Here is a 27,286-nt window from a genome sequence, read left to right as displayed (position 1 = left end):
TATTTTAGAAACTTACATTTAATTTTAGAGGGGCATCCTAAATTTTATATGCCTCGTTGAAGACTGCATTTTAAGCAGGGACTTTAAGCAGGAGATGGTGGAAGCATGGTGGACTTGGTAAGGAAGTGAGTTCCAGACACAGGGGAAAAGAAATGGAAATAAGTGTGCAAAAAGAATTAGTAGCTAGGCATTCACATTAGGAAGAGTGGAGGGAGTGAGGAAGGTAGCAGGTACACAGGAGTGGGGTGGTGAGACGGAGATAAAATTTGAAAAGGTCCAATCAAGTGACAATGAGAAGGTTAAATTTGTTGCAGAAGGCAAATGAACCCTAGGTATGATCCAGAGAGAAGTCTAGGTTTTCACTGGAGAACTTTAGTTGAATTACTCAACAAGACAAAGTGAGTCAGTGTTTCAGACATGATATGTTCAAGACCAGAACAAGGATTTCGGAAGCAGGAAAACAACAGCCTGGAAATGCTGTTGTGGCAAAGTGGCAGCAGGACAGTGGCAGAGAGGAGGACAGTTGAACATGTCAATGGTGCAAGGCTGTGAGACACTGAGTATTGTGAAGCTACCAAATGCAACAGAATGAAAGGAACGAAGTCTGAGACAAATTTACACTATAGTAACTCATTTACAACTAAAAATATTCATTTTCTTAGGCTTATACTCTGGCCAATTCACTAGGAAAAAAACATGAGGATTACATTGAAATTACTCCTGGGGGAATTCTGCACCAAAAAAAAAAAAAAAAAGTGTTGTACACAGTATTGTAAAATTTTGAAAATTCTGCATATCTTATTTGTTAAAATACCACAATATAATCACACCAGTTTCAATTATTTTGGTAATTTATTTCAAAATACCTGTCAGCAAGTATGTCTATAACAATACAGAAAACAAAAAAGATTCAAGAAATGGTTTTTGGCAAATAGATTCCTTATTAGGCACATTAATACAGAACTTTGAGTAATAATTCATTTAAACTACAAGACAGAAACCTATTTCCTGTACCCCTCAGAAGTAGTACAAAGGTTCAGGGGAGTCAGGGGTAACAGAGGAGCTGAGGGAGAGGCAAGTAATGTCTGGGCAGGAGCCTGGGAGTGAACCTGGAGGTTTATTGGGTATGGATGGGAGAAGTATGGAACAGGTGGTTTGTGTGTTTTTTTGGGGGGAGTAGGGGGGGGAGAGAAAGACTGTTAAGGAGTTGGGGAGCCTCCCCCATGCAGAACCTAGCTGACCCCTAGCCTCTCCAATTGACTCAGGCACATCTGCTCCAGTCCCCGCGTGTCCCTGCACTCCTCTTCCTGCCCATCTCCATGTGTACCTGCACCCGCACTCAGCCACTACCCTCCCCCATCCTCATGTTTTCCTTGCATCCCCCCATGCCATCCCCATGTGTTTCTGCACCTCCACTCCCATTCAGCCCAACGCAATATTGTCACCACACTAGCTCCCAGGCCCCACCCATCTGTTCCCCCCCACTAGCTCTTCTGAATGCCTGTCTATATAACCCCCACCCCCAGCAGCCCCGTCTGCCCACGCTATCTATCCCTCCCATATCCCTTGTCTTCCCACCTGGCCCCATGGCAGGATACTATGATGGGGCAGTAGCTGCCCGCTCCCTCTCTGCAGCTGGCTGCTCTGGCCCTGAGCTGGCTGCCCACTCTGACACCACAGCAGCCCCTGGTGTGCAAAAAGGTGTAATTGCAGCGCCTCCCCAACATAATATGTTTTCTGCAGGGGGACATGAATTCTGCACATGCAGTGGTGCAGAATCCCCTCAGAAGTATGAAATAAAACATTTATGTTTCACTAACTGTAAGATTCTGACAAATTTAGTTCAAGAAATTTCAAAATTAGGACTCAGACTGAGTTATTATGCAGTGTTGTGACAAGTGCAAACTTTTTATGAGAAACGGTGATTTAGTTTAAAGGCTAAGACTCCTTTACTAAATGTCCTATTTTCCCTCTAAGGCTCAACTCTTTATTTGTTTGATCATTAAAACAGCTCATGTGTGCTATGCTACACTACCACCCTGATTTCTATAACCTCAAAATGTACAGGTACAGCAACAGCGTTGGGTGGTGAAGAGAGCTGTTTCAGTGACCTTAGAATTTCCTAGCTTTCGACAGAAAGAAAATTCAATATGGAAAACTATGTACAGCAATATTTTTTTTGAATAATATTATCAAAACTTTAATCCACAAAAAATAGGTTAAACATACAAATCTTAGAGGCTCCATATATTTATAGCAGCCAATTTCCAACATTAATTGTGCTACATCTTTCCTTTTCATGTACCAAAAGCGTTTTCCCCACATAACAGACCAGGAAGTCTAACACTGCACTGAAAAGTGTTTTTAAGTAATAGAGTGAAAAGCACACACCTAGAACTAACATATTTATATTTTTATTTAATATGGTATGACAAACATGAATTTTAAAAAAAAATCTGCTTTTGCACTAAGTTTAAGATAGTATTGTTTTACAAAAGATTGCAACTATTTAATATTGAGAATTTTTGAGAGGGAAACTGAAAAAAATTCATGCTAGTGCAGAGATGCACACAAGCACCACAACAAGCCCAGAAAAGAAGTGTTGAGTATTGATCACAACTGTATTGATCACAATCTTATAAATAATGTTTAAGACAAATGTCTGAAGCCAGTAAAATTTTTTGTCAACAGCGTTTATGCATAAAACACAGAACAGACATTTTGTTGCTAGTAAGATTAATTATTGGTTTCCTTAATATGAAATTTCACAAATCAAGGAGAGACTCGTGGCTTCACTCACGCTAAAAAAGTTGGCATTTACATACTAGGGATTACAGTTTTAAATGATGTGCAGTAGTATGTATACGCATCGCATAAAATGGAATACAAAAAGTTTATTTGGGGCAAAGGGTAGAGTTAACCAAGCCTTCTGTTCCTTGATTGGAAGAACATATCATATAGAAGATTATTCATTTTTCAATATGAACATGGAGTCATGTGGCTAGTCAGCAGTGTCAAGGGCAGACCTATAGCAGCTTATTTAAACCACGAATGGAAGCATTTTATCTGATATATTTTCAAATTTTATATCACCGACTCACGAAATTACAAAAGCATTTTCATAGACAGGAGCAAATTTTTTATTCATTTTTAGTAGCCATGCTTACTTTCTTTTCTTGGCATTTTTAAGCAAGATCCCTATATAAATACCCTCCAGAGAATGCTGACTAGTCAAGAAGCATTTTATCATCTACACTACCTTGAATATTTCTTTAGTGACCACTTTATTAACACTTGCCATTCAGAGCTCAGAAGTAAGGCCCAACATCATTTTAAAAACACGCAAGAGGAAATGATTTCATGTTAGCATGTACTACCGTCCAGTCTTACCCTTTAGACTGTAACAGGTAAATTATTTTGTTCTTACTATGAATTGGGTAATTTAAAGTGCCATTCAACTCCTACATAGAGGTTCTAATAGAAGTCAATGAATAATTTGAGTTTCTTTTATGGAATCATGCCCTTAATCTAAATTCTTAAAGGCCCATGAAGGAAATCATGAAAAAATATGGAAAATGTTTACTCCATTATTCCAGTTCTTGCTGCGTATGCAAGGGGAGAGAGAGAGAGAGAGAGAGAGAGAGAGAGAGGGGACAACATTAGAAACCCATGCCGAGGGATCACAAACGATATCTACAGGAAATAAATGCAATCATCAATAATTAAGATGCAAGTTTCAGTCTTAACTTAGAAGTAAACATTTTAAATCACTTCTTTTGTTCCAGATGTTTTATCATAACCAATACTTCAGCTAAATTACATTTGAAATCTCAGCCAGCATGTTCTTAAAGTGCTCTTCCTGTTTGCTGTCTTGTTGCATTTACTCAAAATTAACTGGATTAAAATTCCCCAGTATATGAGAAATAGCATTCATTGTCAATATGGCACCCATGTCTAACACCATGCAGGCGGTCAACCAGACTAGACCATCATATGCGTTGTGTAGCTTTTAGCACACTACCATTAAAAACCACAGTTTGAAAACATGGGAAACATAAGGAACAGGATTAACCTCCTAAATATTCGCAAAAAGAAAAGGAGGACTTGTGGCACCTTAGAGACTAACCAATTTATTAGAGCATAAGCTTTCGTGAGCTACAGCTCACTTCCTCAGATGCATATCGTGGAAACTGCAGCAGGCTTTATATATACACAGAGAATATGAAACAATACCCCAGCAGGACAGTGGGGTGGGAATAGGTATTGTTTCATATTCTCTGTGTATATATAAAGCCTGCTGCAGTTTCCACGATATGCATCTGAGGAAGTGAGCTGTAGCTCACGAAAGCTTATGCTCTAATAAATTGGTTAGTCTCTAAGGTGCCACAAGTCCTCCTTTTCTTTTTGCGAATACAGACTAACACGGCTGCTACTCTGAAACCTCCTAAATATTGTCCCACAATAGACTGTCCCACAAATGCTAAAATATCTTCACACACCCCCTTTTTTTAAGCGAGGGTCATGGTGATATATTTAACACAAAATGACGAGATGAGCAACTGGTAAAACAGAATATTGAAAGGCTGTGCAGTAATCTGATTTACTTTGCATAGCACATATGTTAGTTCTTCATTGTGACTAAAGCTTGCATTGGATGGCAATACATAGGCATATTTTATAAACTGAAATAAATATCCAGGTCCCTTCCCCAAAGTAGCATTTTAATAATATACTGCATTAAGCTCCTCAATGGTTAGAAAATTTAGGCTGTACTTATGTTAACAATGCAACTCCTACCTGAAATAAATCATAACCCTCAGCTTCACGCCTGTCATATGGCCGGATAATGCCATCTTCGTGAATGTGACGCGGAGGACGGAGACTAGATACCTCTTCAGTTGATTCTGCCACCCTGTCAAAGACCAACAATTTCAATGCGTTCAGACCTGGTACAGACTTCGCACCAAAATTGTTTTTGTTACTTGCATTTCTTTTATTTCTTTTACTAGTTTAGTCAGCACAGATTTTTAAATAAGTTATTTAGAATTCATCTCCTCAAACCTTGAAAGATCCTGCTCATACTTGCTAGCTAGCCATGAATTATCCAAATTATTTGTGTGTCATGGCACTCTATATCATCGCCCTATTGCATCAGTCAGAAAATTATGAAACTACATGTCTATGGGAGAAGTTTCTTCCAAACTCTAAGTAACTATTGACTCTTCTATAGCTTGCAGAAAGTTTTTCAGTTGCACTTTCAAAAGCGCATAAATGATTTAGGATTACAAGTCCCACTGACAGTCATTGCAGTGGTCTAGGTATTACAGCAGGGTAAAGTGAGAGATGGCTGTGAGCATTCAGGAGTTGAAAAACAACATTTTTAATTACTGAGTGTTCTATGTTTTTATTTAGTTTTTACAGTCTTGTATGGACTTTTAGTTGGTACACCATAATACAGGACTTTCATTTTATTTTTCATGTTTGCATGGAGCTGATATAACCTCCATATGACACTGTAGTATATTAAGTTATACTGTAATAGCGTCAGTCTCAGGTGGTTGTAGCACTCTTCCTTCACCTGGCACCTAACAAAGCATCACCATGGCGCACTCTCAGTCCTCCTGATGCAGCTTGTATTTTAATCACATCAAATGGCAAGCAAACATATGTTACCACTGTACCTCTAATCACACAGTCCACATACCTGAGAACATTTGGTAAACAGACAATCACTAACTTCCACCCCATCATTTTACCTCTGAATTCCCTGGAAGGTACTGCTTGCCATATCTACGATGCCACCTGTCGGGCGGGCCACAACACCTACAAGCCCTTTTCCAACTCCTTTGAAGAATCCAGCTGCACCTTCCTTTTTAGCCCCTTCAGAAAAGAAAATACAGAATTAGTTACATACCCTTGCAGAAGATCCAAATTCTAAAGTTAATCCACCTCCTGCTTTATGAAGACTTAACTTTAATTAGAACAATTCTATACCTGAAACATTCCAAAATTGCTGGTTACATGCAGTTCAGCTCAGAAAAAATACTATGTATTAATGACACCTTTTGCTTTACGGAACCTTCCCAGTCTGTGTTTGGTCACATAGTTGTTCACCTTAAATCTCATTAGCCCTTCAGAACCAACATAGCTAAGAGAGGGTGAATGGGATTCTTCTTTCTTCTACATTATCAGAATTGTTTACTAAAAAAAAGTTACAATTATCAGAGCCAGTTACGCTAGTGCACTTCCATTGAAGACAATTCTCCACAGGTCTGATTAAGAGCAAAATGTGAAGACTGTAGATTTACGCAAATGCAACTAAGGTAAGAATTTAGCTTCCAAAACCATTCGCATTGGTAATGATGCATGAGAAAAAGAACCAAATGACTGTGTGTAGTTTTTTTATACCATTTTTACAGAATCACTGCTCAGAAGAGAAGAACAATTCACTTAATTTATTAGCAACCAGCAAAAATCAGGTGAAATTTAGTGCTATTAACTGACTAATATTTAGATGGTTCTTCTGTAAACATTTAAGGAATTGGGATTGTATATCTGTGAGAGTGTCCTGATTCCCTATCTAAATGCCAGATTTAAAAGAAGCAATTACACCTATTTTTTAATCTCCTTTATTCTTTTTTACCATGCCTCGTATTGATAGAGTGAAGCAGGCTTAAAACAAAAGAACTACCTGACAGGTTTAAGCACAAGCCAGTTAAGCTTCCCAATTAAAAGAAACAGCAGAAACAGACCAAGTGGTTAAAACAGATGTTATTTCTAGTGTGGCTCCCACTCTAATTATTCTTTACCCTGTCACTTAAACAACAACAAAAATACTACCTGTTCTATTATTTAACATCTAATTGTACACACACACACATGCATGTGCCACCTATGGGGTGAAATACATTAATGCATAAAGGTCTATTTCTCTACTTGTTTGCTGGTAGAGTTAGTTACTCAAGCTCAGCTTTATACAGTTAATTTGCTGATATAGAGGAAACTGTGCTGAAATTGTCCAATAGCAAAAATTTACATGCCTGCTGTAAATATGACCGTTCAGAGAAAGTTTTCGTTTTAAACTTATTCAGACGCAGCTGCACATGATATTATGTGAACTGGTCTGTCAAAGTCTGCATGTGAATTTGCACAAGAACCTTTAGTAACAACTGTAAAAATATCTGAAATCAAAACTTTAATTTTTACAAATGACATGATTTTAAAAATGTTACTTTTCTTCAGAAACACAGAAATAATGAGCTCAGACCTAAATAAGTACTATCATGTTTAAGTCAATATTTCTCAATAGAAAGTAAGTTATAAGTAGCACAACGTGTTAGCCTTCTGAAGAATGGACTTTAGGTTTACTAATAATTTTTGCCTACCTTCTACAGGTTTAGTGATTATTCCAGTCACACCACCAACAATACCCTGAAACAAAAATGAGAGTTTCATTGTCAACACTTGAAAGCCAGAACTGCTGAAGCACGATTCAGCCACTAGGTGTCTCTCCTGCTGTGTTTTAAAATTAACATTTAAGCAAAGCATTCAAATGGGATCTTTCCTAAGGCTTATTTTTGTTTATTATGAATTCCTGTTGATATGATCATCATGAAAGAAAACATCTTTGGAATAATTAGAAGGCACAGGGAACTACTAAACTGGACCCAGAGACGATCCCTGACAGATAACATGCGAGAATCTTAACTTAACTGTTGTTTTGCACTACCAGTCACTATTCCCTGGCTGTTCTGTAGCCTACGTCACAGGATGTGACCCACAGATCACTGGGGCCAACTGGCAGAGGACATATACAGCAGTTTACAGAGATCCCCGATGTAATCATTCACCAAAGAGCGGGGGCATGTGAGGTCTCTACCAAGAGCTCGTAGCTTACTGGTCATCATCATAATTGCAAAATGTATGTATAATGATAGTTAAGGAGTTACGTGTCTTTACTGAAAACTATGTTCTTAAGGTATATAAGTTAACACAGGTCATCAGAGGTGATAAACAGTATCTATTCGGTAGAAGGGAGTAAACACTCCTCTCTCTGGCTGGTTATCTTGTACTGAAGGCCTTCCAATTGAAGTACATTTGCAGTAATGAGTCTGATGCTAATGAAAAGCTTGTAGAGTCAATGAGGAAGGATCACACAGGGAAAACAACTAGCAGGGGGATCCTGGTTATAAATAAAGAATGGATTGTTGTGGGACAACTTGAGGTGGAGAGAGACATCCTTCACTGAGCATAGCTTTTTTCATGAAAAAGGGATCACAGCTTACCTGGCTGAGAAACACTAGTGAGCAATATTATAAGACACAACAATAACTAGTTAACTAAGCCTAGGTTATGGCATACATGTTATAAGGGCTTCTCTACAGATAGTGTGCTGCAAGTCAGGATGTAAATTTACAGCATACTAGCCTCCAAAGCACTAACTGGCCATGCAGACTCTTCTACCACGCATTACAAGTTCTCTAAGCCAGAGTGCACTTGGGAACTTCTAGCACACTTTGCTATCATGAACTAAAAGTTCTCCACATCAGAGTCCACACAGCCAGTTAGTATGCAGCAGGTTTGTGCACTGTAGAGTCACATCCTGGCTTGCCACTGAGGCCTTGTCTACACTACAGGGTAAATTCAATCTAAACTATGCCATTTGAGTTACGTGAACAGCGTAATTTCAAGTCAACGTAGCTTAGATTTACTTACTGTGGGATCCACACTACACTTCTCTTCTCGATCAGGTGGAGTACAGAAATCGACGGGAGAGCAGTCTGCAGTCAATTTAGTGGGTTTTCACTAGACCTGCTAAATTGACCGCCAATGCATCGATTGCCACTTGTTGATCCCCCGGTAAGGGTAGACAAGCCCAAGTCTTCATCTAGGTAAGCCCTGATTCAACATGTATCGCAACAGTACTTTGCCTAATCTTAAGTGAGTGCTTTTAGAAATATCCAAAGTATAGTAAAGCCTTTTAGGAAAGGAGGTTACTAATATGCTGAATAGTTTTATAGAGTAAACAAAAGAAGTCAATTAATGCATTAGGCAGTATCCCAACCATAACAGCACAAAAAATGATTAATGCTTAAGATTGGCAGTGTAATACAAGAATAGCAAACAGGCTTTTACGAATTTGTCAGTAAACAAGATTAGAAAAACACATGTCACGCTATGTACGCTACTGAGCAAGTTTGGGAAAGTAAAATGAGTTTTTTCTTTTGATTATTATTAACAACAATTCCTAATGTGCTTAATTTGCATTTCATGTAACAAATAATTCTAGCATAAAGATGATAGGTATGATTCAAAACCCACATAAACAACAGACACTGGACGTAAACACAGCCTTTCATCTCCTAGGAAGAATTTCTCACTTGAGATAAAATGGATCACTTGAGCACTTAGCATCCATTCCAGAGAAACCTCGTGTACATCCATTTCAGAGAAACCTTGTGTAGGTAACGTCGTATTTATTTTGTGGTCATTTGTTCCATGGTCATCAGACCCTTACCAGATTTTTTAAAAAAAATCAGTTTGTTGCATGTTACTGCAAACTTCAGATTTGAAGCTTGTTTTTCTTCTCTGGTGAACCAAATGATTAGTGATCCGAATTTGCACATGAACCCTTTTACTGCATCTTATAGTTGTTTCTGTCACAGACAATAAAGGTGGACACAGCCTTCTTCATCTGTTCACCTGGGGAGTGAATTCTTCCAAAACTGAACGTAACTAGTAACTTATTTACATATGTAATTATAGGTGGAGCTGAGAGTGCTGCCTGTACTTAAGGCTGCCCCAACACTTCCTATTATGACACAGTTTTCAGTTTTTCTAACCGGCCACAACCTGAAAAATTTCAGCTGAAGTTTTACATGCTGGGTCTCTGACTCACATTCAACTTTTTTTTGGAAAGTTTTAGCAAAAATATTACAGCTGCTTCTGAAAACAAGACTGGGGGAAATATTTTTGCCCATGTTAAAAATATTTTTACAAGTGTTTAATTTAGAAGCTCTAGTAGCATCTCCATGCTTTGGAGCAATGAAAGGTGTGTGTACCCCAACATACCTAGCAGCATCTGCAAGAAAGACAGCAAAAAAGCTTAACTGATACCAAAACCCAGCTTGGAAGGGCTGCAGGGATACAGTCTGTAGTCTCTCTCTGGGGGATAGAAAAGACAGGATATGATCCAGGGAGACAGCAAGGTGTCTGAGGCAGCAGACCTTGGCTGCCAGCTTCAAGATTCCTGGGTTTCTGTACCAGTCACCAAGGTAGCTGGGGCCGTAGCACTGATCCTGTGGATTTGTGACAACCTCCAACCACCAAGACAGATGGAAGGCCCACTGTAAAGACTATTGCTGGGTGTGACTGTTACCCTGGAAGGGGTGGATTAAAGCATAACCTGGCCAGAAGGCGAAGTTGCGGGGAGAGAGACCACCACAACGATGGAGTAACTATAGGCAGGGAGTGCCATAGACAGAGTATGCCGCCACGCGTGGCCACAAGGAGGTGGCTCCTGAGGTGAATGAACCACTCTGCAAGCAGGGACTTGAAATTTGGCAGGTGGGTCACACCCTAGGGTTGGCAATCTGCTTCCTTTGTGGTTTCCGTGAGAAACAGCCCACATCTGGCGAAATTATTACCTTCCTGAAAATCTCAGTTCACACGTGCTCAGTAGAGATTTTTTTAAAAAAAAAAATAATCTGGCAGCTAAATTCTCTTAAGAGTCTATCTGTATTTTCCATGCTCCATCTCCTCACGGGTCCTGTGTACCGAGCAGACTGGGCAAGACCATCTTGACAGCCATTGAGTATGTTCTAGTCCAGGGAGGCAGGGGCTGAGAAGCACCTCCACTTGAATTGCTCCTCCCAACTGCCAGGAGCCCCTATGATGTGGCACAGGAACTGAGAGAAGAGATTCTCTCCTGTGCTTCCAATGCTCCCCCTGGTGGTGGCCAAACAATTTTGTAGAATCAGCAGCCTAACTCAATGCAGAGAGAGCAAGAATCAAAGTGGGGTATGGGAGAGAAGGAGAAGGCAGTTTGGACAAGGAGCCCAGGGTGGGGAGAAGACTGTGAGCCAGTGCGTGGGGACACATGTACTCTGACAGGGAGCCCAGGGACAAGGAGACCCAAGGGTCAAACTGAAACAAGAAGATGGGGGAACATGGCGAAGTGTGAAAGAGACTGGACTGAAACAGAAAAACTGGAGGAGATGGGACAGAAGGTCTGTAACCAGTAGAGGAATACTCCTCTCCAGAACCTACAACAGAACTCAAGATTATATACACATGGAGGAATAGGTAAACATAGGTATAACAATATTTCTATAGGTATTATAATATACCTGTCCCGCCATGTGTACTCCCCAACTGATGAGGGATGCATCCATGGTCAAGGTCTTTGTTGGGAACAGGGAGTTGAATGGTACCCATACGCGCGCATACACATTTTTCATCTGTGTTCCCACCAATTAAAAGAGTATAAGAACCTTTGGTGAACCCTGACTAGCAGGCTGAGTCTATGCTTGAACCAGGGTATGCACAGTCAGTAACCAAGCCTTCACACATCGGACACGAAGCCCAGCTAACGGGATCACATTAGGTGCTTGTGGCTATATGATCCAACAGTGCCAGGATTGTATGGACATCCTGAGGGTCATTGGGGTTCACTGTATGAGACTGATGGAGAGGAACTGGCCATCTGGTAAATATATCCTGGCAGTCACAGCATCCAACCTCATCCACAACCCTGGCTTCTGGGGTGGATTTCTTCAGGTTCACCCTCAATCCAATCTGTCAGAGAGATCTAGAAGCCCAGTAGCTGCTTCTTACATTTTGCAGTAAGATTGTCCCTCTAGGAGCCAGTCCTCTAAGTAAGGGAATACTGTCGCTGCTTGTCGGCAGAAGTAACCTGCCACCACTGACAGCATCTTGGTGAACATTCTTGGTGTTACCCTGAGTCCCAAGGGAAGAATCCTGTACTGATCGTGTTTGTTGGGTGTATGGTGAACATGTGCAACCTGAAGGGCACTAACTACACATAGGGACAATCAGGCAAGAATTAGTCATTCCAGAGATAAAGATATAAAAACCAGTAAGTTTCAGACAACAAGAAACTTGCTAGCCAGGGGGAAGGGAAGTTAAGTGGTTGGAAGGGGCCTGAGTCTGTCCTTCCCTTTGGCCCTTCATCTTTACTGCTATGGGGGAAAGTGGGAAGTCATATAAGGAATGGAGTGGAAGCCTCCTTCCTTCTCTGTTCCCGATATAGCTATTATCTATAAAATATATAAATTGCATGGTTCTTCACACTTACCCATCAAGATAGATTTTTTAAAAATAAAATACCCTTGATATGAGCCTCCTACTTTGCAAAAACTAGCTACAAAAAGACAGTAGCTCATAACTACTATAATTGATATTCTTTCAGAAGCATTTAGCATATTTGTGTTAGATCTACAGAAGTTGATAATAATGAGTAGTAATACTTAGGACTTATAGGACAGTACTATTGTTAACTAGAATTTCACTTACTTATGATCAGATATCTCTTGGATTTTAACTCCCAACACTCCCCTGTTCTGCCTCATGTCACATATCTATAGTATTAGGTGTCCTATTTTTCAAAATACTTGCATCATTGTCATGAACAGAACACACTTCAGAATCTAAAGTACATTACATTTCAGAAATGTTGAAGCAATTTGTCTACATATACTTCCTCTTCAGATATTTTTTTAAAATGTAAAATTTTTTTATGACACTCCCAGGTGGATTCTAGAAGAAACAGAAAATAAATCACCTTACGATAATATCCAGTACTCCATGCAATGTAAATGGACTTTAATTTTTTTCCTTCAGTTTCTGCTTCTTTTATTAGTTCATTAACTGAATATGGAGGATGCCATTAAATTGTTTCATACATGCAGTTAATGATTTTCTAGCACAGGCCCAACTGTCAGTTCACTGTAGGTTTAGTTTGAATTTCATACCCGTAAAAAGCCTTTTCCTCCTTTGGCCAAACTGTCACCAAAGTCCTTCGGCTGACGGCCCATCTCCTCTCTCCGTTTTTGCTGGTATTCTTTGTCCATAGTTATAGCAGCCAAGCCTTTTCCAACGGAACCAGTGATCCGAGATACCACCCCGGCAGCGCCCCCTGTCAGCCAAGGAGAGATTAAGTCGCATGGCTCCTTGTTTATATTTAATAATGGACAAACCATAATGTACAATTTAAATTGCATGCAATTCAGAGGAATCTTTCTGTGCTAAAGTTGACAATATGATAATTTAGTAAAATCATCAGACAAGAAGCATGGAATACCATATTATCTTTCAAGCAACAGGCTCCAGTGTATAGGCATGAAACTTATTGCAGCAAAAGACAAATATTTCATATTGACCTGGCATGCCTTGAAATATTTTTAGCACAGAGTCAGGTTCCATCCTCTGTTACCTGACTTTTTCCAACAACTGATACAGTATTTAAAATAGATGCTTTAATAAATTAGCCAAAGCAATGGTTGGTCTTGGATATACTATTCTCCAAAAAATGTCTTCGAAGTCTAGTACTTATCACTGGTTTATCATCCCAGCACTGACAATGAATTCTACATTTTCATAAATTAGCTGCCTTTTTCTCCATCATGCTGAAATCTAGGAACTCTCAATTAATTGTGTTTGCTACTAATAATCTTCAAATGAACAAAGCTTTTATGGAATGAGTGGCAGACTTTACAACACCTAGCACAGAATCATAGAATTGCAGGACTGGAACGGACTTTGATAGGTCATCTAGTCCAGTCCACTGCACTGAGGAAAGACTACCCAGATGATTCCTGACAGGTGTTTGTCTAACTTATTCTTAAAAACCTCCAACAACAGAGATTCCACCACCTCCATAGGTAATTTGTATCAGTGCTTAACCACCCTTACACTTAGGAAGTTTTTTACAATGTCGAGCCTAAATCTCCCCTGCTGCAGTTTAAGCCCCTTTACTTCATGTCTTGTCCTTAGTGGTGATGGAGAACAATTTATCACCCTCCTTTTTATAACAACCTTTTACAAACCTATAACAACCTTCTGCCTTTTCTGAGAGGGCTTTGATGGGGAACCTTCTCTCCTGAAGGTACTCAAAGACTTATGTCCCCCCTCAGTTTTCTCTTCTCCAGAAGAAACAAACCCAATTTTTTCAATCTTTCCGCAAGGTCATGTTTTCTAGCCCTTATATCATTTTTGTTGCTCCCCTGGACTTTCTCCAATTTGTCTACATCTTTTCCCACGTTTGGTGCCCAGAACTGGACACAATACTCCAGTTTAGGCCTTATCAGTGCTAAGTAAAACGGAAGAATCGCTTCTTGTGTCTTACTTACAACAGTCCTACTAATATATCTGAGAATGAAGTTTGCTCTTTTTGAAACTGTATTGCATTGTTAACTCATATTTAGTTTGTAATCCATTTTAATAAAGTACTCCTTCCTAGGCAGTCATTTCCCATTCTGTATTTGTGCAGTTGATTATTCCTTCCTCATCATAGTACTTTTCATTTTCCTCACTGAATTTCATCCTTTTTATTTCAGACCATTTCTCCAGTTTGTCAAGATGATTTTGAATTATAATCTTGTCCTTCAAATCATCTGCAACCTCTCCGAGCTTGGTATCATACACAAACTTGATAGAAGTGTATTCTCTATGCCACTATCTAAATCATTTATGAAGATATTGAATAAAACCGAACTCAGGACCGATACTTACAGGACCCCACTTGATAGGTCTTTCTAGCTTGACTGTGGACCATTGATAACTACTCTGGAGTACAGTTTTCCAACCAGTTGCACACCCACCTTACAGTAGGCTCATCTAGGCTATACTTCCCTGGTTTGTTTATGAGACGGTCACGTGAAACAGTTTTAAAAGCTTCACTACAGTCAAGATATATACCACATCTACTGCTTCTCCCCTATCCACCAAGCTTGTTACCCTGTCAAAGAAGAAGACTAGGTTGATTTGACAGGATTTGTTCTTGACAAATCCATGTTGACTGCTACTTATCACCTTATTATCTTCTAGGTGATTATGAACAGATAGATACTATATTTGCCCTTTTCCAGTCCTCTGTGATATCTCCCATCCTCCATGAGTTCTGAAAGATAATTGCTAATAGCTCAGAGATCTCTTCAGCCAGTGTTTTCTATCACAGCTTCTGCCATGATTCCCATATTAGTGTTTTGAAAATGCTTCTCAACCCAATTAAAATAGCAAAAGCTCTACAAAGACATTTGGTCATACAGTACAAGAACTAAGTTAACAAGTACTTTTGTCAATGACAAAGGTCCATGATACATACCTACTGTGTGACCAAGAAGACTCTTTACACCAATCACAAAGCCCTCAGCAAATTCTTCAGGTCCTTGAACAGCTCCCTAAAGATGAAATTTACTATAAATTAAAATACAGAGAGAGAGAGAGAGAAACAAACCCCTCTCTTCATCCTACAGCTCTTCAAGAATCAAATGGCAACTGCTGTGCATTGGAAAATGTCTGTTCATTTAGGGTATGTCTACACTGTGATAAACCCATAGCACTGAGTCTCAGAGCCGAGGTCAGCTGATGGGCTCACCGGGCTCGGGCTTCAGGGCTAAAAATAGCAGTGTAGATGTTTGAGGTCAGGCTAGAGCCCAAGCTGTGAGACCCGCCTGCCTTGCAATGTCTCAGAACCGGAGTTCCAGCCCGAGCCGAAATATCTACACTACAGTTGCATAGCCCACAAACCCAGCAAGGCACAGTCAGCTAACCTGGGCCAACCACAGCCATCCCATGCATCTTCTGTTACGTTATAGACATACCCTTTAACAAGACATTTCTTCGAGTAGCAAGTGCCACGATTTCCCAATTCATCAGGTTCAAAAATATTTTTATCAACCTACAGCTAACTGACTAATACAGTGACCTAAAAGAAGAAATCATACCTGAAAAGGCTCATAGAAGAAAGCTTCCACACCCTCAGACAAACCTCTGATTAAGCCAAATGGATTTCCCAGGACATCTAAACCCAGTACAAGAACATACATCTGCTTCAAGAACTAAATGAAGAACAAAAGTGGACATAGTACATATCAGCTCTTTTTTAATATACTACCCAAGTTAGAATTAAAATCTATAGAACATAGTTTTTAAATCTCCCAAGCGCAAGTAAGATGGTGTTAAAACAGTGGCTTAGCAGAAGTACTGCATAATGCTACAGACCAGGACAAAAGCACGACATAGGCACGGGAGTAAGCATGCTCTACTTGAGTGACTGTGAAAGAGTCTGGCTATGGCAAAAGATGCTGTACGTGTACAAGTAGCTCCATCAGAATGTCATGGTAGATGATGAGCCTAGTACCATATTTGATACAGGTGGGCAAAAGTAAAAGCAGAAACTGTTGAAACTGAAATCCACTTGAAGTAGAGGTAATTCACGTTTCGATGCTTTGCCACAGAAATGACTATGAACAATGGATTTGTAAAACTAATAGTTTATCCCCAAATAAGCACAAAAGCTTCACATTCCAGACAAGCATATTTATCCTAAAAATATGTTTAAAAAGTAGAATTCACTGAATGAACTTACTTGTTCACTATAATGTGTAACAACTCTCCTTATCAGCTCATCTTGCCTGTAAAACTGATACTTAATTTCAAAGAAAGCAAGTCTGAAAGACAAATAGCAACATTTAATAGCTGAAACAAAAATCTCTTATTGATTTATTACTTGAGATTAGAGTATTTAAATTTACAAAATTATTTAACTAACCTATACCTTTTATTGTGCATTATTCAGTAAGGTAGCTAGAGCACTACTTGAGGCACTTGTAGGAAGCGAAGGCTACCAAGGGATGCAGTGCAAGGGTTTAGAACAATTAGATACCCTTCCTTTCCCATTCATCTCCTTCCCTCTGAGGATCTCAAGTCCACTTTTAAAAATAACACAAACACACTTTCCATGCATGTGACTGTGCTTGATTACAAGGCAATTAAATTCATTCTAAATAGTTAAATCAGACCAATCATTTACTGACTACTGCTGAAGAACTGAAATACCTAAAAGGATTCACCAACTCTATTTACAAATTTAACAGTCAAAATCTATTAATCAGAAGTATCAGCTTACTTAAATATAAGATCATCCACATCAGTCAGAGTAGCCCCAATACTTTTCAATAGCAAGTTGACTGAATGAATAGCGATCATTTCTTTTTTGTTCTTATCTGATTCTTCTCCACCTGCACCCAAAGACAGACTCAAATGCAACTACAAGACAAAAATATTTGTAAAGAATGAAATCAACAGGTATGTATGAAACCCAACAATCATGTTTGTAAATTATTTATAGTTGACTTGGTTTTTAAAAATTGCACTACTTGAACAGCTGCACCTGCAATGCACTTAAAAAACAGTGATCAGGTTCCCTTAATAGCTCTTTTGTTCACCCACGTGTAGAGCCATGCACGGATACAAAATTTGGATCTGCATCCATCTGCAAGTGGCAAATATGCTTCGCGGATATATGCAGATATCCACAGATTTGCAGGGCTCTACCATGTGCACAGTAAAACTCAAACAAAATCCTCTGTTTATAAAAACTGTGAGAATAACATGTTTATTCACAAGTCATGACGACATCAATCATGTTCACAGACAGAAAATAATGTGGAATATAAGTGGGTCCCGATGGAAATTAGTACTAGCAAAAAAGGTTTGTATTTTAACTAGCCTGAATTTAGCTAGCAAATAAATACATCTTTTTTCCAACATTCTTCTCTGGAACTGCACATTTCACAGTGTTGGCAATACAAGATTTAAGTTCTGAGTCTCTTCAAGCAAAAAATGGTTACCTTTCATAACTGTTGTTCTTCGAGATGTGTTACTCATGTCCATTCCATTCCATTTGTGTGCACGCCCATGTGCACAGTAGTCGGAGACTTTTGCCTTAGTGGTATCTGTAGGATCAGCTGTGGCGCCCCCTTGAGTGCCATGCTCATGCATTGGTATATTACGCACCACTGATCCTATGCCCTCTCAGTTCCTCCTAGCCTGCAACTCCGACAGAGGGGTAGGAGGGTGAGTAATGGAATGGATATGAGCAACATATCTCAAAGAACAAGAGTTACGGAAGGTAACCGATTTTTCTTCGAGTGTTTGCTCATGTCAATTCCATTCTAGGTGACTCTCAGGCAGTATCTATGGAGTTGGGCTCAGATTTCAGAGTTTCGTGGCTTGCAGTACCGCCCTACCAAAGCCAGCATCGTCCCGGGCCTGCTGGGTCAGTGCGTAGTGGGACGTAAATGTATGGATGGATGACCAGGTGGCCACCCTGCAGATGCCCTGGATAGGTACAGGGCTCAGGAAAGCTGCCAAAGAGGCCTGTGCCCTGGTCAAGTGGGCAGCGACAACAACTGGCGGTGACACCTTCGCTTGATCGTAGCAGAAGCGAATGCAGGCGATGATCCTAGAAGAAATTCTTTGGGTGGATACAGGGTGCCCTTTCATCTGGTCGGTCATTGCAACAAACAATTGTGTAGACTTATGGAATGGCTTGGTCCTGTCGATGTAGAAGACAAGAGCCCTCCTAACGTACAAGACATGTAGTCTACCCTCCTCTGCCAATTTAATGCAGCTTCAGAAAGAAGATTCTGGCTTGAATGAAATTAAGACACCACCTTGGGAAGGAAAGCCGGTGCAGTCCCAGCTGTACCTTGTCCTTGTAGAAAAATGTATACGGCAGCTCCAAGGTGAGCGCCCGACTCTCCAAGACTCAATGGGCTGAAGTCACCACGACTAGGAATGCAACCTTCCAGGACAGGAGGAGGAGAGAACAGGAAGCCAAAGGCTTGAAAGGGGGCTCCACAAGATGTTACAGCACCAGGTTCAAGTCCCACAGAGTAATTGGGTCCTTGACATGGGGGTAGAGGTGCTTAAGGCCCTTGACGAATCTGACAGTCATGTCCTGGCTGAAGACCGACCTGCCCTTGAGCAGTGGATGAAATGCCAAGATGGCTGCCAGGTGGATCTCGATCAATGAAAGGGACAAACCCTGGAGCTTGAGATGCAGAAGGTATCCCAGAATGAGCTGCAATGAGGCCTGCTCGGGCTGGATGCCTTTTTCTGAGATCCAACAAATGAACAGCTTCCACTTGGCGAGGTAGTTCACCCTGGTAGAGGGCTTTTTACTTCCCAACAGGAACTGCTGAACGTACGCTGAGCACTGCTGCTCCTACTCATTCATTCAACCACACAACAGTCAAGCCATTAAGTGCAGCACCGCCAGGTTTGGGTGTAGAAGACTGCCATGGTTTTGGAACAGCAAGTCCGGCCTAAGAGGCAGATAGAACGGAGTTGCCACCGAAAGGTTCAGCAGTGTGCTGTTCCACTGTTGGGGCGACAAGGCCGGCGCTATGAGAATCACCCTTGCTCTGTCCTACTTGATCTTTGTAAGGACCCTGGGGAGCAACGGTACTGGAGGAAAGGCATACCTCTGAGCCCCCAACCACAGGAGTAGAAAAGCGTCCAACAGGGGCCCCCATCCAAGCCTCTCATCGAGCAAAAGACATGGCATTTCCTATTCTGTTTGGACGCAAACAGGTCCACTCGGGGAGTTCCCCACTTGCAGAAGATGAAACTGACCACCTCCAGGACGGAGGGACCAATCATGGCAAGAGAAGAAGATCCTGCTGAGGCAATCTTCCAAGGCATTCTGGGCCCCTGGAAGGTGCGCTGCAATGAGATGTATACCATACTGCAGACAGACATCTCAGAGCCTGACAGCTTCTTGACAGAGGGCCATCGACCTGGCTCCACCTTGCTTGTTGATATAGAGCATGGCAGCCATGTTGTCTGTAAGGACCTGAACCACTTTGCCCAGTATATTCGGTAGGAAGGCTTGGCAGGCCAGGCACATCGCACTGAGTTTCCTGACGTTGATATGCAAGGAGCGATCGTGACTGGACCAATGACCTTGTGTACTAAGATAGCACAGATGGGCGCCCGACCCCAGGTCCGAAGCATCAGAGACCAGGGCTGTCAACACGGCCAGAGCCTCGAAGGGAACTTCTTCCAGCACCGCCGCAAGGTCTGACCACCAGGTGATAGACGACAGTACACTGTCTGGAATTCTGATCACCCGTTGGGGCCATAAGCCAATGCCAGCCATGCCTGCAGGGGCCTGAAGCACAGTCACACGCGCCGGACCACATACATGTAGGCTGCCATGTGTCTCAACAGTTTCAGGCACGTGTGGGCGGTGATGAGTGAGTGGGCTCGCATAAACGAGATGAGGTTCACCATGGCTTGGAACCGAGTCTCGGCGAGGAAGGCCCTGGCCCGAGCAGAGTAGAGAACCACTCCGATGAATTCTATGCATTACACTGGGGTTAAGGTTGACTTTTTCTCATTTATTATCAGCCCCAGGTCATGACAGGTCGGACAGACCAGCTCGAGATGCCTCCGCACCTGGTCTCGGGACCGGCCCCGTATCAGCCAGTTGTGGAGGTATAGATACAGTTGTACTCCCTAATGTCTCAGGTAAGCGGCCACCGGCGCTGTGCACTCTGTGCACATCCTCAGGGCTGATGAGAGACCAAAGGGTATTGCCGTCAACTGGAAATGGCGCCGGCCCAGCATGAAACAGAGCAAGTGCTGGTGCCCTGGAAATATGGAAGTAAGTGTTCTTTAAACTGAGGGCGGTGTACCAGTCTCCTGGATCCAGGGAGGAGATGATGGAGGCCAGGGAGACCATGCAAAGCTTCAACTTCTCAAGAGACTTGTTGAGGCGACACAGGTCCAGAATGGGTCTGAAGCCCCCTTTTGTCTTCAGAATTAGGAAGTAATGGGAGTAGAACCCTCTTCCTTCCATGTTCTGAGGGACCTTCTACACTGCCCTCAAGCACAGGAGGTTGTCGACCTCCTGAATGAGGAGCTGCTCCTGAGAAGGGTCCCTGAAGAGGGATGGGAAAAGGGGGGGGAGGGGTGGTTGGTGATATACTGTAGGGTATAGCTAAGGCTAAGGTTTTGTCACGGATATTTTTAGTAGAGTATGGACAGCTCACAGATACAAAAAGAAACATTCATGGAAGACTTAAATATCTTGGACAAAATGGGGATCTGCGGATCCCCATACTGCCAGAAAGGGGGGCAGCTGTGCAGGGGCTAGAAGCCGCCTACAGCAGCTGGGAGCTGCAGGGTACCCCCAACACCCACAGCTCAGAGGTTCCCCTGCTGCCAAAAGCGAGCTCAGGGGTTCCTCCACCGCCCACAGCGGCTGGGAGCTGCGGGGGACCCTGCAGCTCCCCACCACTGAAGTCACAGCAGTTGCTGGAAGTTACGGAAAAGGTTCAGAAAAGGGCAACTAAAACGATTAGGGGTTTGGAACGGGTCCCATATGAGGAGAGATTAAAGAGGCTAGGACTTTTCAGCTTGGAAGAGAGGAAATTAAGGGGGGATACGATAGAGGTATATAAAATCATGAGTGGTGTGGAGAAAGTGAATAAGGAAAAGTTATTTACTTGTTCCCACAATATAAGAACTAGGGGCCACCAAAGGAAATTAATGGATAGCACGTTTAAAACAAATAAAAGGAAGTTCTTCTTCCCTCAGCGCACAGTCAACCTGTGGAACTCCTTGCCCAAGGAGGTTGTGAAGGCTAGGGCTATAATAGGGTTTAAAAGACAACTGGATAAATTCATGGAGGTTAAGTCCATTAATGGCTATTAGCCAGGATGGGTAAGGAATGGTGTCCCTAGCCTCTGCTTGTCTGAGGGTGGCGATGGATGGCAGGAGAGAGATCACTAGAGAACCTGTTAGGTTCACTCCCTCTGGGGCACCTGGCATTGGCCACTGTCGGTAGACAGGATACTGGGCTGGATGGACCTTTGGTCTGACCCAGTATGGCCATTCTTATGACCTCTGTGACTAAATCGCAGCCTTAGGTATAGCCCAATAAAAACTGCATCGAACACTCAACAGTCTGATGAGATACGGGACTAGGCCGACTGGAAAGGGCGGGATGGATCAATCAGATTGACAGGGGCATTATACTCGGGCACAGCCTTAAAATAATTGCTTTTAGCCTCCCTGACTTCTAGGAGGGTCAGGTTGTGCAGCCGAGCAGGAAGATGATGGTTATCACCGCTTATGATCCTTGCCTTTCTCTTGTTGGAGCCTGCTTTGCAAGTTCTCCAGGACCTTGGACTGCTGAGGGGAAGGAAGGACGGAAAGGCTTCCTGGATTGTTGTAGGATATAAAGGCCCAGGGAGCGGAGGGTGGTTTGGGAGTCTTTAGGTCCATGGAGCCTTGAGTCTGTAAGCTCAGAGAAGAGTCTGGTGCCCTTGAAAGGGAGGTCTTGGATTGTGGCCTGCATCTCTGGGGACAACCCAGAGGATTGCAGCCAAGAGCTGCGTCTCGTGGCCACCGCAGATGCGACCACTCTGGCCGCTGAGTCTGTAGCATTCCAGGCCATTTGAAGGACTGCTCTGGTGACTGACGTACCTTTATCCACCAGTGCAGCGAACTCATGGGCACAATATTGTGTGAGGGCTTCTTTGACTTTATTCAGGGAGTCCCACAGATTGAAATTATATGGTCTCAGCAGGGCCTGGTGATTATAGACCCTGAATAGTAGGATAACCGTCGAATAAACTTTTCTGCCAAACAAATCAAGCCTTTTGGCTTCTTTGCTCTTCGGCGTACTGCTAACTTGATCCTGTCCATCCCTTTCGTTCACCGCGGACACAACCAGTTTTGCCGCAGGGTGATGTGTACAGAGATATTCAAATCCCTTTGCAGGAACTTTTCTGCCTTCTTAGAGGTCAATGGAACAGAGGAGGGGGCTTGCCACAGTGACTCGGCAATTTTAAGGACCCCCGGGAGGACGGGCAACACAACCCTAGCAGGGTTGGTGGCTGAAATTACATTGAAGAGGTCGGCCTCTACTGCGACCTCCTCAACCTGGAGGATCAAGTTTTCAGTCACCATTTAAGGATGGTCTGGTGCTCCTTAAAATCATCAGGGGGAGACTGCTGGAGTGAGACAGCCTGGCCACCACCTCATCAGCGGACAATAGAGTCTGTTCCCCCTCCTTGTCTGGGGAAGGCTCCTTTGGTGCTGGAGTCCAGTGTGCAGGTGCCGTGTCCGGCTCAGTAGAGCTCTGATTGCGACGCCGGCGATGCCATGGCCAGCTTGTCCACGGCTGCCAGGAAGGGCTGGAAATACGTGACCTGCATCACTGGCACCCATGCGTTCCAGTACGGCCACTGGGTAGGCCACTGTTCCTGCTGTGACAGCACCATGGTCGGTGCTGTGACAGTCTCACGTGTCACGAGGAGAATTCCCTTGTCAGGGCAAAGGGCTAAATTTTTGGTCTGATCCAGACCACTGTCCCACTGGCGAACACGGTGGAGTCGTTGAGGCCTGGGTTTGCCTGCTGACTTTGAATGGCGACCTGTGAAGCGAAGGCGAGTAGTGATGTCTGCCGGAGGGCAACCAGGACTGGTGCCGTGATTCTGAGCGACCCCTCCAGGACAGTGACCAATGTCTAGGAGACCACCTGAACGAGAGAGACTGGGGCCTAGTCAACCTGTGGCCAAAAGTACCTGCAGCATGGGAGGCTCCAGCATCCCACGCCTAGTAGACGGTGACCTGGGTCATCTAGCTAGAGAGCTAGGATACGGTGCCGGGATCCAAGATTGTAGAGACGGGAATGTGCACCTGCGGTCTGAAGATTCGGGGGTACTCCACCCTCCTGTGAGGCTGCACTCTCATAGGCTTTGTAGCCTTTTCTCATAGGGTTGTAGCCAAGACAGCCACCTGGTGTGGCGCCTGCGGAGCTGGCCGCTGGACCGAGTCAGGCCCTGACAGCCTTGGGAGAGGCCGTAGAGCTTTGCCACTTCCTGGGGTCAGGGGTGGGTCCCTGGCCAGGCAGGGGGGTCTGACCTCAGCAGTACCCCCGTAAAGCCCCACGGTGAGCGTCTGGCCTAACAAAGATCCTTTGCCCACAACCCCTTTGTCCTTCGGTGCCGAGGGGCTCTTCTTCTTCTGGAACTTCTTCAGCACCGACGAGGAGGAAGTACTCGGTGTGATTTGGCTGAAGAGGGCTCCAATGTGAAGGCCCTCAAGCAGATATCCTGCTCCTTTTATGTACAAGGATGAAAGTTTTTACAAATGCGACACTTGTCCTAAAAAAGAAAAGGAGGACTTGTGGCACCTTAGAGACTAACCAATTTATTAGAGCATAAGCTTTCGTGAGCTACAGCTCACTTCCTCAGATGCATATCGTGGAAACTGCAGCAGGCTTTATATATACACAGAGAATATGAAACAATACCTATTCCCACCCCACTGTCACTTGTCCTGTCTATGGGCTTCCCCCAAACACTTCAGGCAGCTGTCATGGGGGTCACTGATCGGCATCAGCCTGCTGCATGACGCACATGGCTTGAAGGCAGGTGAGCGGGGCATGTCCCACTCGGGGCCAACACCCAGCCAGGACTCTAAGTACTCTAACTTAACACTACAAAGACTTACTATTAACTATACACAGACTAGGTAGAACAAGGGACTATGAAGAACCACTAACCATCTTGCTAAACGCAAGACAAGGCACTTCGACCAACTGTTATAAGCGGTAAGAAGGAACTGAGAGGGCATAGGGTGAGCGGCGCCTAATATACGCACGCATGAGCGTGGCACCCAACGGGGCACCACAGCTGACCCTATGGATACCGCTAAGGCAAAAGTCTCTGACAACTGTGCACGTCGGTGCGCACACAGCTAGAATGGAATCGACATGAGGAAGCACTTGAAGAAGAACTACCTGTTTAGCAAGTAGGAGGACTCTTCAAAATTTCTCTACCTTAGCAGGGAGCAGCAAAAGGAAGAGCCTTCTCTATCCATATTCATCCTCTCAGCTATGGTGAGAAACTGCTTACTGCATCAACCTTATTGTGGGGTTTCTTAGTATCTCTCTCCTTGCTTAAGTTTTGGTTTTGTTTCTCCCCCCTACACTCACCTTAGTCACTTTCTGAGCCTCATTACCATCCAGTTTTTTTGAATACTGGGACCTGCAAGGCTAGTTGGTGGAAAGAAAAAACAGCCCTTCTTTCCCAAAATAACAGATCCTTAAGATAGAGCTCCAAAACACGAAAAAGGCATAGCCATCTCCAATGAAATTCAACAGGTATATGACCAAATTCCATAAGTAGCTCTAGCTGTGCTTCCTCCCCGCTCCCAAATTAAACTAGTGATTGTAACCATCACATAACTTCAGGACAAAGTTCAAAAAAACAGTATCATGGAGCCACAATAAAATGGTGGGATTTGACATTAAGTATAATGAAAGATTAATGCTTTTTATTCAGATTGTGCACATCCATTAAAAAGGTGAATTTTTTCACCATCATATGTTAGTATTTTTATACTCTTCCTACTTTTGACACCCATATGACATCCATTATAGCCTTCTGTTTAGACAGTCACTGTTACTAAGTGCAGATGAAACATAAAACAAATATTTCTTGATGATTCCTAGATCAACTGAGAAACTTTTCCACCACGTATTGAAAATCTGACAAGTCACAGATTCCTGTAGGGTCGTATTACTATAAATGAAAGGCTAGAAAATAGTTATTTAATCTGATCAATGTGAATAGCTAGTTAAACATGAAGAAGAAATTAGGAGATACTACTTAAGGCTTTTGCTTCTCCAATGTATTTTCCTCTACAACATACCTTAATTGGAGAAATATGGAAGTGCTCAAAGAAACTGAGGGTTGACATATCAGTTAAGGAAGATTCCATCAATTCAGTATTAAGAGCATCTACATCTTGCTGAATTAACTTTGTCTGTTTGTAAAAAAAGACAATTTTAAATCAAAACTCTGGTTTCCTTAATGTCAACCTGAATTCAAAATGGAAAAAAAAAAAGTTATGGGATCAAAGAAAGGTAAAAGTAAAATAATTACACAATTGCTTAGATAGCTGTAGCAGAGATGTCCTCCAAGTACACAAGTACAGTACATTAATTATCCATCATATACTAAATTGTGATAACTATGTTCATTTCTTCCTTATTCAAAAGGGGGCAAACTAATCCTTTCTAGATGACCTATTACACCCGTTTTTCCTTTGATGGGTAAATTTTCTCGTTTTGATGACAAATGTAACTTCTCACATTTATTCCATCTCACTCAAGATTTTTCTTTTTTGATTTTTCTGTCATCCTTTAGTTTTCTAATACTTTATTCATTGAGATGGAGTGCTGAATACAAATTATAAACACTTATGATTTCCATGAACTCTTAGGTCACCTAAAGCTTTTCCCCCCCCCCACTCAGTTAGACAGGGCCTTCAGTTCCACCTGGAAATAAGAAACTTTATGGGTTTGAAAGTTTCATTTCAAGAAAAAACAGTTTGTAGGCACTACTCTCACACACAAATTATGGGGGATCTTTTCATTTCTGAAGATGTATAGATGACAAAAAACCATTCAGGTCTTACACTGCACAAGTAGCACCTACTGCTCCCTTAGGAAGAAATAGAATGAGTATGCATACTTTACAGCAAAATGATGGGGTCTAAATTAGTTGTTACCACTCAAGAGAGAGATCTTGGCATCGTTGTGTATAGCTCTCGAAATATAGCCACTCAATGTCCAGCGGCAGTCAAAAAAGCAAACAATGTTGGGAATCATTAAGCAGATAAGACAGAAAATACCATATTGTGTCTATATAAATCCATGGTACACCCACATCTTGAATACTGCATGTAGATATGGTTGCCCCATCTCAAAAGAGATATATTGGAATTGGAAAAGGTTCAGAAAAGGGCAACAAAAATGATTGGGGGTATGGAACAGCTTCCGTATGGAGAGAGATCAATAAGATTGGGACTTTTCAGCTTGGAAAGGAGATGCCTAAGAGGCGAAATGATAGAGGTCTATAAAATCATGACTGGTGTGGAGAAAGTAAATAAAGAAGTATTTACTCCTTCTCAAAACACAAGAACAAGGTGTCACCAAATGAAATTAATAGGCAACAGGTTTAAAACAAACAAACGGAAGTATTTCTTAACACAATGCAGAGTCAACCTGTGGAACTCCTTGCTAGAGGATGTTGTGAAGGCAAAAACAGTAACAGGGTTTAAAAGAGAACTAGATTAATTCATGGAGGATAGGTCCATCAATGGTTATGAGCCAGGATGGGCAAGTATGGCGTCCCTAGCCTCTGTTTGCTACAAGCTGGGAATGGGTGACAGGGGA

At 42.4% G+C, this 27,286-nt stretch overlaps 1 protein-coding gene across 1 annotated transcript in view; it reads right to left on the bottom strand.

Moving 5' to 3' along the window:
* Window positions 1–27,286, bottom strand: part of VPS13C (vacuolar protein sorting 13 homolog C) — a 193,382-nt gene that overhangs the window by 23,893 nt on the left and 142,203 nt on the right. The window contains exons 71-79 of the mRNA XM_084641188.1: window positions 25,759–25,872; window positions 17,150–17,289; window positions 16,610–16,691; window positions 15,966–16,079; window positions 15,344–15,419; window positions 12,993–13,156; window positions 7,386–7,431; window positions 5,757–5,880; window positions 4,798–4,912 (exon numbers count right to left, since the gene is read on the bottom strand). Of these exons, the coding sequence (XP_084497314.1) occupies window positions 4,798–4,912; window positions 5,757–5,880; window positions 7,386–7,431; window positions 12,993–13,156; window positions 15,344–15,419; window positions 15,966–16,079; window positions 16,610–16,691; window positions 17,150–17,289; window positions 25,759–25,872 (975 nt within the window). The remainder of the gene's footprint in view (window positions 1–4,797; window positions 4,913–5,756; window positions 5,881–7,385; window positions 7,432–12,992; window positions 13,157–15,343; window positions 15,420–15,965; window positions 16,080–16,609; window positions 16,692–17,149; window positions 17,290–25,758; window positions 25,873–27,286) is intronic.

Source organism: Lepidochelys olivacea (genome assembly GCF_965140295.1).
Source record: "Lepidochelys olivacea isolate rLepOli2 genome assembly, chromosome: 10".
NCBI classification, from domain to species: domain Eukaryota; kingdom Metazoa; phylum Chordata; order Testudines; family Cheloniidae; genus Lepidochelys; species Lepidochelys olivacea.
This window is presented reverse-complemented; position numbering and strand designations above follow the sequence as displayed.